The sequence below is a fragment of the Hydractinia symbiolongicarpus genome, chromosome 5 (genome assembly GCF_029227915.1).
Source record: "Hydractinia symbiolongicarpus strain clone_291-10 chromosome 5, HSymV2.1, whole genome shotgun sequence".
Taxonomy (NCBI): Eukaryota; Metazoa; Cnidaria; class Hydrozoa; order Anthoathecata; family Hydractiniidae; genus Hydractinia; species Hydractinia symbiolongicarpus.
The window spans coordinates 13,605,116-13,618,888 of NC_079879.1; the positions used below are offsets into that span (position 1 = coordinate 13,605,116).

The 13,773-nt window shown below is 35.7% G+C and overlaps 2 protein-coding genes across 2 annotated transcripts in view; one reads left to right on the forward strand and one right to left on the reverse strand.

Moving 5' to 3' along the window:
• Positions 1 to 804: 804 nt before the first annotated feature.
• On the forward strand, positions 805 to 3,080 carry LOC130644911 (zinc finger protein 227-like). Its single transcript, XM_057450697.1, has 4 exons — positions 805 to 1,076; positions 1,322 to 2,260; positions 2,364 to 2,483; positions 2,603 to 3,080. The coding sequence occupies exons 1-4, from the start codon at positions 1,025 to 1,027 to the stop codon at positions 2,932 to 2,934; spliced, it is 1,443 nt and encodes a 480-aa protein (XP_057306680.1). The 5' UTR covers positions 805 to 1,024; the 3' UTR covers positions 2,935 to 3,080.
• A 4,788-nt stretch (positions 3,081 to 7,868) lies between these two features.
• LOC130644910 (exportin-7-like) overlaps positions 7,869 to 13,773 on the reverse strand; it is a 28,532-nt gene continuing 22,627 nt past the window's right edge. The window contains exons 23-34 of the mRNA XM_057450696.1: positions 13,564 to 13,634; positions 13,400 to 13,488; positions 12,583 to 12,773; positions 12,451 to 12,505; positions 11,196 to 11,355; positions 10,885 to 10,974; positions 10,498 to 10,546; positions 10,257 to 10,417; positions 9,443 to 9,493; positions 8,946 to 8,993; positions 8,736 to 8,866; positions 7,869 to 8,179 (exon numbers count right to left, since the gene is read on the reverse strand). Coding sequence (XP_057306679.1) covers positions 8,074 to 8,179; positions 8,736 to 8,866; positions 8,946 to 8,993; positions 9,443 to 9,493; positions 10,257 to 10,417; positions 10,498 to 10,546; positions 10,885 to 10,974; positions 11,196 to 11,355; positions 12,451 to 12,505; positions 12,583 to 12,773; positions 13,400 to 13,488; positions 13,564 to 13,634 — 1,202 coding nt within the window. The 3' untranslated portion in view covers positions 7,869 to 8,073. The remainder of the gene's footprint in view (positions 8,180 to 8,735; positions 8,867 to 8,945; positions 8,994 to 9,442; positions 9,494 to 10,256; positions 10,418 to 10,497; positions 10,547 to 10,884; positions 10,975 to 11,195; positions 11,356 to 12,450; positions 12,506 to 12,582; positions 12,774 to 13,399; positions 13,489 to 13,563; positions 13,635 to 13,773) is intronic.

Below are 13,773 nucleotides of genomic sequence, written 5' to 3' on the forward strand. Positions count from 1 at the left end.
AGTTAACACTATATAAAGTAATAAAATATTGACGCCATGTTTTCTTTTTGTTTTTTTCTTTTATTCGGGTTGATCTTCAGGAAACAACTAACTGTCTACATCTCTGGCTTCAAATAAAATCTTTTTTTTCTTAATAAATATAAAAAATTTAAAGAGGTAAAAATATAAAAAAAAGAATGTATTTTTTTCAGTATATCAGAGCATAAGAAATATTTCGCGCCAAAAATTAATGTTGCACGTGTTGTCCACTTCACGTACAATGGGTTATGCGCATGCGTTCGACCTGCATGTGCACTGATGCGAGATATTTGCGATCACTTTACCATAAAAACCATCGATCTTGAACGACATTTTCTGTTGTTGAAATTAGCTATATTATTTTGTTTACTGTGAATTACCAAACTCGTACCCAGAAGTAGGTTGGTCTCAGTCACACTAAATCTGTGTTAACAACCTAGTACTCAATTCATTATAAATAAATTCTTTAAGAAATAAAAAACTTAATAACGTTCTACGCTTTTTAAACTTTGTTATTTTTTGTTGGAAGTTAAATTATCTATAGACAAATCTCGTATAGCGACAATTATTGTTATTGTTATTTTTTACATCGTGGCAGTTAACACCCATTTGCAGACCGCGCGTGATTATTCTTGTGCTAAAATTATTTTTATCCGTCCAGCCTATTGTAAATTCCTAAATATAAGTTCACACCTGCTTCTATCAATTCTTCTTGCTTGGTCTTGCCTGCCGCCCGCATGATCTTACATAGAACATTGGCTGGTACTCTATAATTAAATCTGTTTAAACAATGCTCACAAAGAGCGGGTGGCATTTTTTTCATGTAGAAAGAGGGCAGATTGTGTGGCGAAATGCTCATATTCTCATCTGCAGCTCATTTGACGGACGTACTCATCTTGAAAGAAGCAACAGTATTCAGAAGGAAAAACATATGCAGAACTGTTTGAAATAGTGAAGGGAGAAACAAACGTACAGTGGATTTTTTGTTTATCAAATTTCATACATTATGCCGAAAACTTTTTTAGTGAAAAAACCAAAAGGTAAAGACGAGCTTGAAGGTATGTGTAGTATATTCTGTTTTCATTCATGTTATTTGCCAGAACTTTTATTTTCAGTCATAGTAGAGTTTCACGTGGTGCGTTAAGTGTCTTAAATTTCTTTCAAACTTTTTGAAGCTTTTTAAGAATTTTTTGTACATTTTCTCAATGTTCCTGTTACTTTTCTGCTTGAAATTCAAATTTAATAAAAGCGGAGCTATGTATTCTGGTTAGTTTTTCACAATTAGAAATTTATTTTATTTTAGAACCTGTTCTCGATCAACAAGTTCCCTCTGGAAATCCCTTCTACTACCACCCAGCATTTTATTACCCCGCAGAATATTATTCCTATCTGCCAACGTTATGGGCTCGTCACTATCAAGATATTGCGACAAATTGGCAAGGAACAGACAAGCAGTATCAAAATGGGAACGCACCAGGCGGAATTCCTGGACTTAACTTGCCCCAACCACTCAACCTTCCATCTCAAGTGTCTTCTTCTGCATTCGCTCCAAACCCTTTGTACCAAGCCCAGCAGCAGCATAATGGTGGTGGAATACCTACCATGTATCATCAACATTCCTCATCCCAACAACAGTCAGATCAGCAGTTTCAGCAGCAGTTCCAACAACTGATCAACCAGCATCATCAAAATGCTCAGTTGCAACAACAGCAGCAGTATGGCGCGCCAAACCATCAGCATTTTGAAACAGATTCAAATGATAAAGTTAAACGTGATTTGTATAACGAATTTTTCGATCTTGACAACAATGCTATCAAGAAAGAAGACAGCATGCTTCTACCAAACGCCGTTGCAGCGGCGTTGGGTAATCACACCACTCACAGGGTAAAAAAAGAACGTGGAGAAGATGGCTCTGAAACAGACAGCGTATCATCAGACTCATCGAAATGTAGCGAAAGCAGCTCTGCCGCAGTGGTTGACAACATCATTAATCATGGCGTTGACATTAAGAGAGATGATAAAATGTTATCAAGAAACGGAGACGGAGAATTGTCCCCAAAAAGTGGAGAGGAAGGAGATAAGGTTTATCAATGCGCGTACTGCGCAAAAAAATTTACACGTTCGTGGAATTATCAACGACATGTTTTGATTCACTCTGGCAGAAAACCACACAAATGTGAAGTGTGTGATAAAGCATTCGTGTTAGCTGCACACTTAAAGATTCACATGCGTATTCACACAGGTAAATATAAAATTATTTCTTGTGAAGTGTAGCACCATTTTTATATAATATATTATTTTTTTTGTTCAATGCATCTTTTTAAAACAAACCTTGTTTTTTTCAGGCGAAAAACCGTACAAGTGCACAGTTTGTGGCCGAGGGTTTGCGCAATTAACCAATTTACAGCGCCACGTACTTACTCATACTGGGCAGAAACCGCATCGCTGCCAACACTGCAACAAAGGTAGGAAACATTCGGTTCTGTTTTTAGTTTATTAAAAATTTGTCATTTCGGTTGTGTAGCGACTGTAATATCAGCTGATTCATCAATGTCAATAGCAATTTTACTGTAAATGCATTTAGGATTTGTTTCCAGCAGTGATCTACGACGCCATATCCGGATTCACACTGGAGAAAAACCGTATCAGTGTCACGCCTGTTCGAAGGCTTTTACCACTTCTGGAAATTTGCAGAGTCACGTGTTAACTCATACTGGAGTAAAACCCTACAGTTGCTCGATATGCAAGTGGAAATTCATCTCTTCATCCAATTTGAGAACGCATATTCGCACTCACCATTGTAACAACGATGAGTCTAACGAGCTCCAAATGGTTCCTGATAATACGATAAGAGTTGTTACCCCGTCCTCAACCGAGGAGCAAGTATTTCTTCCGGCTACCGTGAAAACAAACTAATGTCATTCTTATCAACCTAAAAAACTATAGGAGCCTGCGTATTTACTTTTTATGGTATTTGTCTTGTTTTATAAATATCATATTTTTTTTTTTGTTTTAGTATTTGTTGGCTACCTTAAAAAAACCCAGCACGTTTTTTTTTTGAAAAACAACGTTTCAGGGATTTTTCATTTGACGTTGTTGAAACTTACTTTTAAACTCGTATACCTTTAAACTCGAACTTTTATTTCAAAAAATAAACACCATCTCTGTGATTGTTGTATTTATTTTTAATTTTGCTAAGTTGCCGTAAAAGCAAACCCACCATTTTTTTCACGGGTTATATTTTTTAAGAGTTTTGGTAAAACTTTATGATATCATTTCGTGTATCTTATTTACTGCATTTATTTTAATGGTCACTACGTGTACACTCGTTTTCCAGCATTTATAACTGTGCGTTTCTTTATTTACAATGTAAATATTTTTAACACGATGTAAATAGGTTTGTTTTAAAACTAATGTATGTGTACTCGATAAGTGAAGTAATAATACATTTTTATGAAAAAAAGTGTTCTAAATGACCCTAGTGTAGAGGGAGACAATTTCAGTTTGTTGCAGTTTTAAGTCAAAGTACAAAGCTCGATTCGCACAAAAAGATAACCCGCGTGTAAAGTTAAACATTTGCTTTAACAAAAAACATGACTCCTATTAGCCGGGAGATCCAGCGTAATTTTTCTTACCACCGGGAAATCGGAGTAGTTAAGGTGGGAAAAATTACGCTGGGTCTCAAACGATTTTTCTGAGGTCAGAATACTGACTGTGCTTTTTGATTGGCTAAGTCTACAGGGCTCCCCACTTTTTTGCTAAGTATTTTTTTGCTAATAGTGTGTCTATCACTGCATGAAAATTGATGTTATCCAACCAGAGAATCTGCAGGGTATCTCCCTAACTATAGCCGTTTTACTTGTTTTAGGACTCTAAATGTGCGTTAGCTCCCTGGACCCCACCAGCTGTTTCGGCAACTCGCTTCGGTCGTTGATTATCACTAAAATCTCAAAATCTACCACTACGCCTAAGCCCCCCTCCATTTTGAAAATTGTGGCGCCGCCCCTGTTCTATTGTTCTTTGCTCACGTGGTCAATATCGAAAAATCCTTTGCGTTGAGCGCGAATGGCCTCTCACCCGAACAAATTCTTGAATTATTTAGGACGGTAAGACAACCTCGATCGCAGAGCGGCTTTATTTCTCTTTTTAATATAAGGGGACAGTGAAACTATAAAGAGAAAAAAGCCCTGGGATCGAGTTTGGGTAAGAGGTGACCACGCCAAATTTGTTCCGATTGGTTGATTGTAATTCGGGGTTTGCTGTGACAAATGTATGCGTCTAGGCTTTCGTTTGAGAGAAAATTTGATATCCTCAAAGAAAACTTAGTTAACTAGGCTAATGCTATTTAAGAATCCAAAAAATCTTTCACATCACAAGGGCTTTTCATACATAGTCTGGCCAAATTGGCAATTTTTTTTGTCTTTTTAAAAGAAAATATGTGGTTGTCTTACATCCAGCCCAATAATCACTGCCGTGGAATTTTAGGTCCGGATGTGTACAATATTTATGAATTCGTGGGGTTTTCAGGCTAACTGGCGATAATGTGATATCTTGTGGACCAAAATATATGAAAATGAACTATATGAACGCACTGTGCAATTGAAATTTTAAAAATTTACTTTTTTAAAAAAACTACTTGCAGTGTTTGAAGAGAGGATAAAATAATAGTATTATACTAGTCGATAAGCCCCGTGGAGAAATCCACTGAGGCAGACTAAAAATTTAGATGACGTCAGCAACCCATCCACAAAAAAAATTTAGAATTTTGTTTTCACATTGCCTCTATTGTGGAGAGCTTAAAGCGCTGATCAGGAAAATGTATATGATCATGTGCTTTTGATGAGCGGTTATTGAGATAGGAGGGTTTAAAAATTTTGCTGCAACAGGAAGACATCCACTTTGCCTGTCACAGACACACAGACAGACACACCTAGCGTATTATTATAGAGACTAGTCGATAAGGCCCGTGGAGAAATCCACTTAGGCAGATGGGCAATAGAAAAATAGGTTGTTTTAGATGTTTTGCTGACGTCAGCAGTGAAGATCCCAAAAAAGTTAGAGAAATTTATTTTATTATTTTATTGTAATGTGTAGAGGTTGAATCACGCTGATCAAAATAATGTGTAGGATGGTATGTTTTCGAGGAACGCAAAAAGAGATATAAGTGTTTAAAAATTGTGCTGACGTCAGCAAAGGCCCGTGAAAACACAAATTTTTTTTTTCAGAAATTCATGTACCTGTTGCCTCCCTCGTATAGATCTTGAAACGCTAATCAAGAAAATGTATAGGATCATGTACTTTTGACCAACGGTTACGGAAATATTGTGGTTTAAAGGTTTTTTGATGACGTCATAAACCCGTTCATTCCGAAACGGATTTGGGGACCCAGGTTTGGGAAAATTACCCAAATTGGTCCTAGGTGGTCCCTAGTTACCCACGCGGTGAAAAATCATTGACGTCACCACCTCGTTTCCAAGTTATTTGCCCTCAAAGTTTTAGATGCACTGTAATGGTTTCATTAATTTATTATAGGATATTGACGTTAAAGTAGTGTTATTGACGTCGTGCCGTAATGTCAGAACTTTTAGCATATTAGACATGTATTTTTCGGCAACATCAAAGAAAAATGAACACATCCACTTTGCCTGTCACAGACACACAGACAGACACACTTAGCGTATTATTATATAGACTAGTCGATAAGGCCCGTGGAAAAATCCACTTAGGCAGGATAACAGAGAAAAATAACCGTCATTTAAATTTTGATGACGTCAGCAGAGACATGTCAGAACACAAAACTTTTTTTTTCAGAAATGTGTATGCCTGTTGCCTTCATCGTATAGATCTTGAAACGCTGATCAAGAAAATGTATAGGATCGCGTATTTTTGACAAACGGTTGCAGAGATATTAGGGTTTGAAGGTTTTTTGATGACGTCATCAACCCGTCCATTCCCGAAACGGATTCAGGGACCCAGGTTTGGGAAACTTACCCAAATTAGTCAAAGGTGGTCCCTAGTTACCTACGCAGGAGATGACGTCAGTTATTTCCACCCGTTTCCAAGTTATTTAGCCTTAAATTTAAAAGTGCAATGCAATGGCTTCACTAATCTTAATATACTTTCCTTTGACGTCAATATTGCTTTAACGTCAAAGTTTGGTAATTTACAGAACAAATTTATAGACGATGTTTTATAGACATTATCAAAGAAATTTTATCCACTTTGCAAAAGTCACAGACAGACAGAACTGGCGTATTATTATATAGACTAGTCGATAAAGCCCGTGGAAAAATCCACTGAGCCAGGATAAAAATGAAAAAGAAGCGTTATTTGAATTTTGATGACGTCAACAACCCATCCACAAAAAAATTTCAGAAGCTTATTTTCACGTTGCCTCTATTGCGTAGGGCTTAAAGCGCTGATCAATAAAATGTATATGATCATGTGCTTTTGATGAGCGGTTAATGAGGTATAAGGGTTTAAAACATTTTCTGACGTCAGCAACGGCCCGTCAAAACCTAAAAATATTTTTTTAAAAATTTGTATACATGTTGCCTTTATCGCATAGATCTTGAAACGCTGATTAAGAAAATGTATAGGATCATGTACTTTTGATAAACAGTTGCAGAGATATTAGAGTTTGAAGGTTTTTTGATGACGTCATCAACACGTCCATTCAGAAACGGATTCGGGGACCCGGGTTTGGGAAAATTACCCAAAATGGTCCTAGGTGGTCCCTGGTTACCCACGCGGTGAAAAATCATTGACGTCACCACCTCGTTTCCAAGTTATTTGGCCTCAAAGTTTTAGGTGCACTGTAATGGCTTCATTAATTTAATATAGGATATTGACGTTAAAGTAGTGTTATTTTCGTCGCGCCGTAACGTCAGAAAGTTTGACATATTAGAGATGCATTTTTCGGCAACATCAAAGGAAAATGAAGACATCCACTTTGCCTGTCACAGACACACAGACAGACACACTTAGCGTATTATTATATAGACTAGTCGATAAGGCCCGTGGAAAAATCCACTTAGGCAGGATAACAGAAAAACAACCGTCATTTAAATTTTGATGACGTCAGCAGAGACATGTCAGAACACAAAATGTTTTTTTTCAGAAATGTGTATGCCTGTTGCCTTCATCGTATAGATCTTGAAACGCTGAGCAAGAAAATGTATAGGATCGCGTATTTTTGACAAACGGTTGCAGAGATATTAGGATTTGAAGGTTTTTCGATGACGTCATCAACCCGTCCATTCCGAAACGGATTCGGGGACCCAGGTTTGGGAAAATTACCCAAATTGGTCCTAGTTGGTCCCTAGTTACCCACGCGGTGAAAAATCATTGACGTCACCACCTCGTTTCCAAGTTATTTGGCCTCAAAGTTTTAGGTGCACTGTAATGGCTTCATTAATTTAATATAGGATATTGACGTTAAAGTAGTGTTATTTTCGTCGCGTCGTAACGTCAGAGAATTTGACATATTAGACATGCATTTTTCGGCAACATCAAAGGAAAATGACGATATCAACTTTGCCTGTCACAGACAGACGGACACACTTAGCGTATTATTATAAGAGATGTCAAATTTACTTCTGGAGTGAAAAACCGGCCTCAATTTGACATTTTTATGCTGATATCAGTAGCTAGTTCTGTGTTAAATTTTATATAAATAATGAATGCAATCAGTTGTAGCTACTTCCAGCCGTTACAGAGAGATATCGTCCCAATATATAAATAGACAAAGAGGCCTGGGAACAAGGTTGTCGTATGTAGGAAAGTTAGAAAAAGTACAGGTTTATGACACCGCGAGAACACAGTACAAAACAAAAAGAAAAAGAGCCAAATCACAACACGACTTCAAATTTCTAAAAATCTAACAGCTTTTCTGGTACCATATAAACAAGAATAAAAAAACGTCTACAAAAAAGAAATCATGTTCTTCTTTCAAAAGTATTGGCGAGTTACCTATTATTTTTGATGAAAACTGATCGGATAAATATTTCCTTGACAGATGAACTAAGCCACAGTTATTTTTTTTCATGTAAAATTTCACATTGAGAATCCCATTATCTCGAGGAGAGGTACTGCTTGTGATGCCAACACACCAAACAAAGTCTTGACGTTGCTTCGAAAGCCTGATAAATTCTGAGTAAATCTAAATAAAAATAAAAGTGTTAAGCTACCTCCTCTCTCGCGGTTATTTTTTTCATTTCAAGGGAGATTCATTTGGTCAATGAAGAGACTGAGGCCGAAGCTGCTTTTAATTAAGTGAATTTAATTTAAATTCAAATTATTGCATTTCGCGAGGATTTGCCCTATTTACCCAAGCTACTTGTTTCCCAGAAGAGTTTTGCTAAGAATTTTCGCTTAGGTTTATCGGCAAGAATATAACCTGGTTTTATTTAGTTGGATTAGCGTGACCAACCAAATGATCTTTTCTGGAAAGAGTAATAATTTTCGATGAAAATCCGGAAATTTATTGCTAAAAAATATCAGTTATTTTTAAGGTTATTTATAAGGAGGGATAATTTGCCATGTAAAGTCATATATTAAGGTTAAAGCGAAGAACCCTTACGTATAATCAAAGTGAAATCAAAATTATGGGACAAAACGTATTAAAATATGACAGTGTTAACAAACTATCGAGGGCAGACCCAAATAGTATTTTCATTATTTTTAAGATCATTTTTTATTTTGCACATATATTTTACCTGTCTCGGTTTTTGGTTGAAAGAGATCTTTCCACATCCTCCATGAGTTCACGAAAGTATGTCGCTAGCTGCTGCTGCTTTTCTGTACTCGGTTGCAACTGAGTAATACGTTCTTCAAGAACGGTAAAGAACTACAAGATGATGCTTAATAAATTAGGGTACAACCAGAAAACAAAAAAATAGGTTGACAAGTGTGTTTCAGTGACTTACTTTTTCGTTGAGAAGGATAAGACCAAGCAAAGGTCGCGACATTGACCACTGAATCAAAAAAAATATAGATGGTTTGCATTCGTTCATCACATTACACAAATTCGAACGTTTGTATATTTAAGCTACAAAATACTTAAGGAAAGATTGAAGGGAGCTTGCTTGGTTAGAATCGCCATATACGAACATGCCAATCAGCTGAGGAAGAGGGATGAATTTTCACGTGACAAAACAAGCGTCCAAACTGGTTCAACAGCAGGACAAAAAAAAATAATTCGAATGAATACAACTTAAATTCCATCCTTTATAACCGAGCAAGCCTGGTTAACTAAGTGAGATAAATTATAAACTATTTCCCGAAAATATACAAAATATCGACTTAACAAGACAATTTTAAGAATCTACGATAAAAAAAGAAGTTCTCATGATCATAATAAACCCGCTATCAATTTTAAAATACTGAGAGAAAGATAGTTTAGTATTTTAAAAAACAATCTAACCATGTTTCGACAGTCATCAAACATCACGATATTCATCACACTGACTAACATCTGAAATAAAATGGATTGACACAACATTATTACAAATATAAGTTGTCGTAATGTCAACACACATTCTGCCACAACATATAAAATGCTAAAAAAATTCTGATAAATTCACATAGGGTGTAATCCAAGTGGAATTTATCCTGAATTTCCCAATTCATAAAACTTAACACATAGAATCAATATTTTTGAAAATCATGATTGCCTATGATGTGTAACGAATTTGTTGCGGCCTCGAAAAAGAATATGAAAAAGATCAGATTGAGCTTGCATAAATGACCTGCTGTCGTTATTCAATGGTACCAATCAATGCAAAATTAGAATTGAAATCTTTTGAAAATCTAACAAGATAGAATTATTTTCTACTTGGGTTGCCCTATGGCATGTCAAATATGACATGCCATAGGGCAACCCAGACCTTAATGAAACGCCCACTGCTTAAATTTCTAAATTAATTCCTAATTATATACACATAAAAATGGTTGATTGAGATACATCTTGTAAACATTACACAACAATGAAACAGCCTGGCTAGGGGATAAATAAGGTAAATAACATAATTGATTGCTAAACCGTGGGAAAATCCACAGGTTCGGTGGTTAACAAATTATTTATTCTATGGGAAATTCGCTGCGCGCAGTCAATTTAAAGTTCCGCCCAATAAAGTTCCTGATGTCTTAAGAATTTACATAAAAAAATATTGCAATTGTCTGTTATCCCTTCCCTAGCACCCCATACAACTACTAATAAATATCAAATGAAAACGTACCTGTTGAAAAATTTCCGGCCTTAATTCTAATATTTTTAAGGCTGGATGTTGGTCAACGTCCTTCATAGGATCACCACTTTTCGAGGCTTTTAACCAATTAGTGAATAAATAAGTGACAATGTGATCTAACGCAGCACAACATCCAGTCGAGATACCCAGATCTAAACACAAGACGTAACTAGGCGTTATAAGAACAACTATTTGACAGCTATAAACAGAACACTAACTTTCCTTCCCCTACCTAAAGCCGTGAGTCCTTCAGATACTGTTGAAATAATGTATACGAAGACCTAAAAGAAAAACAGCTTGTCATAAAAGATCTGAAACAACAAGAATGGGAATATAACAATGCTAAAAGTAATGCAATTTGCACACATACATGTTCGAAGTAGGCCATAGAATATTTTTTTTGCGAGAACTAAATTTTGTGAATTACGCGGGTTTATGAAAATCAGCTAACGCTGAACAAAAAATTACATCAAAATTTTAACAAAATTTTCTATCTGGAAAATTGAATTTCCGCGAAAATGAACTAAAAATCCTCTCCGCGAATTAAATTGTGCCCTTAAAGATATTATTTAAATTACGACTGAAATAAAACTGGACACGATATGGAGAAAGCTATTACTTGTGGATCCAAGTTGCACACGTGATCAATATGATTCTCGACAATAACTTCAATTAACGTGTAGTATCTTTTACTCAGTTTCGGATAATCCTAAAAAGGTTCACAAATAAATTTTGTTAAAACTTTTTGCCATGCATATCTAGAACTTTAAATTAGTCTTTTTATCGAATCGTTTCTAAACGAGGAGAACATCTTATTCTAGTTTTAAACTTTGTCACAAGAAATTATCACAGCACAAATACGTAACAATCGCGTGGTGTTTTGGTAACAGGTTTTTTTTGATGTTAAAACAAACAAATATATTCAGTTACCATGATATCGCGTTGTTCGATTGATTCTAATAATTTGACGAAAATTCTAATAGCGTTATCTAAAGCGTCGTCACCATACAATCTGAGTACACCGAAGTTGACATAGCCACCAGAAAGTGCAGCTTTTAACATGTCAAAACTCAAAGAAATCCCTTTTAATCTAATCGGTTGTCAAGTAACAATCATTCCTCTCAATGTAAAAAAATAAAGTAAAGTTTTTCTAATCTAATTTTCTATTACTAGTCGTTAGCCCGTAGGAAAATCCACGGGTTCGCCTGTCCTTTTTATACCACATTGCGTGCGTCTCGCTACTTGCGTAGCTAACCTACCATTTTTCGTGACAGACAGACAAACAGACAGACAGACAGACAGACGTATACGGGTATTATAAGATAGAAAAATAAAGTAAAGTTTTTCTAATTCTAATCTAATTTTCTATTATGTATATAAACTTTATAACTTTCTGTTTTACACAGTGTTGTAGATGTGCTTATTTACGGATGCACGACAAAACGGGTTTCAAAGTGTTTTTCCACTTTTGCTCCTGCGACACAACTTTGGTATTTGGCACTATGGCGCCTTATTGAGTTGCTGCTTGCCTCGCTACATGTTTTGATAACGCTCACGTCTTCTCACAGGAGATAAATATACCGTAGAATGACAATAAAAATACATTGCAGCCGTGTTAGAATTTTGCGGCTCTGTTTTCAGTGAAGGTAACAGTAACCCTTTTTTTTCTTGTGTTTTCAGTGAAGGTAACAGTAACCCTTTTTTAGCCATTTAAACAGCTGGATTTTAGGTGTGTTATCTATACGAATGTCCTGTGTTATTTCCTAAAAATATTGGCCTTCAGGCAGAGAAGCAGTTTTGTTTAATTCTTTAATTTGCTAAATCAGCAGATTTACTCGTTTATAAATATGCAATAAAGAAGAAAAGAAGTAGCTTTCATGAGTTCCAGGTTTTTACAACGTCATGATTTTTCATTGACTTTCGTTTTAAAACAAACCTTGGGTTGGTCGTATCAAAAATGTGCGCGGAAAAATACGCTAAATTTTTCTTCTTCTTACCTGACATGATAAAAAAATCAGTTTTTCTACTCTCTATGTGAAAATGGCTAATATCAAAGGGCAGTGGCGGAGTGGAGTAGGGGAGTGGAGTGGGGCAATTGAGTGGGGTAGGGCAATTGAGTGGAGTGTTTACCTACGGCATGAAATAACCAGCATTACAATGCATAGAAACGTTATGAAAAAGATACTTGACATTATATACTTGATCATTTGGAATATTTGATAACGTTAGAACACGACTCCCTAAAAATAAAAAAAGTGAATGAACAAAACATGAAGGAAATTTAATTTTCCCTATTAGATAAATAATTTTTCCATACCGTATGTTACTAGCGTTTTACTAACTTCTCGAAACAATAAAACTCCATTCGCCACCATGATGTCGAACTGCAAGCGTTGTGAACGGTTCTGTGTTAGTTCACATATCAGTTTTAAAACACTATTTGCAATTTCAGCATCATGATATGACATTTCAAGAACTCGTTGTAAGACTTCAGTATATTTGGGATATCTGCATGTGTTTACATTAAAGAAAAAAAAACACTAAAAACAAAATCACCCAAAAACAGAATCCCACTCAAAACAGGATCCCACTAAACATAACTACCACTCAAAAAACAGAATCCCACTCAAAAATGAAATACCACCTAAACCAGAATCCCACTCAAAAATAAAATACCACTTAAACCAGAATACCACTCAAACCACATACTACTTAGACAAAATGTTACTCAAAGAGGGAATACCTCTACAAAACAGAATACCACCCATAAACACAATACCACTCAAAACAAATACTACTCCAGCAAAATGTCACTTGAAACAAATAACACTCAAAGAGGGAATACTACCCAAAACAGAATACCACCTAAAACAGAATACGACTTAAAAACAGAATACCACCCAAAAACAAATAATAACCAAAGACAGAATACCACCCAAAAACAAATAATAACCAAAGACAGAATACCACCCAAAAACAAATAATAACCAAAGACAGAATACCACCCAAAAACAAATAATAACCAAAGACAGAATACCACTCAAAAACAAATAATAACCAAAGACAGAATACCACTCAAAAACAAATAATAACCAAAGACAGAATACCACTCAAAACAAATGCGAAAAGGATACAACCAACCAAAGAAATTTTGGAAACTTGACCGTGTATTAAAAGCAAGAGCCAGACCTTTTAAATCTCTACACACACCAATGATCAAACGCTAAAATTAGAAATACTCAGTTTATATATATTGTAAAGGACTGGGCACTAAGTTGTTAGTAAGTTTGTTCAATACCTTAGTTTCATCAGCAGGGTATGTAGCAGTGTTAGATGGGTTAACTCGTGACGATAAGTTCTCCAGTGCAGCTGAAAGAAAGTCATACCGATAAGTAGTCCATAATTTTAGAGTTAAAGACGTCCGTCCAAACACAGAAATTTCTTGCGTTTAATAAAAATGTGTATGTATTGTAATGATTTGTTGTTAAAATTAACTCTGGTTTATCCA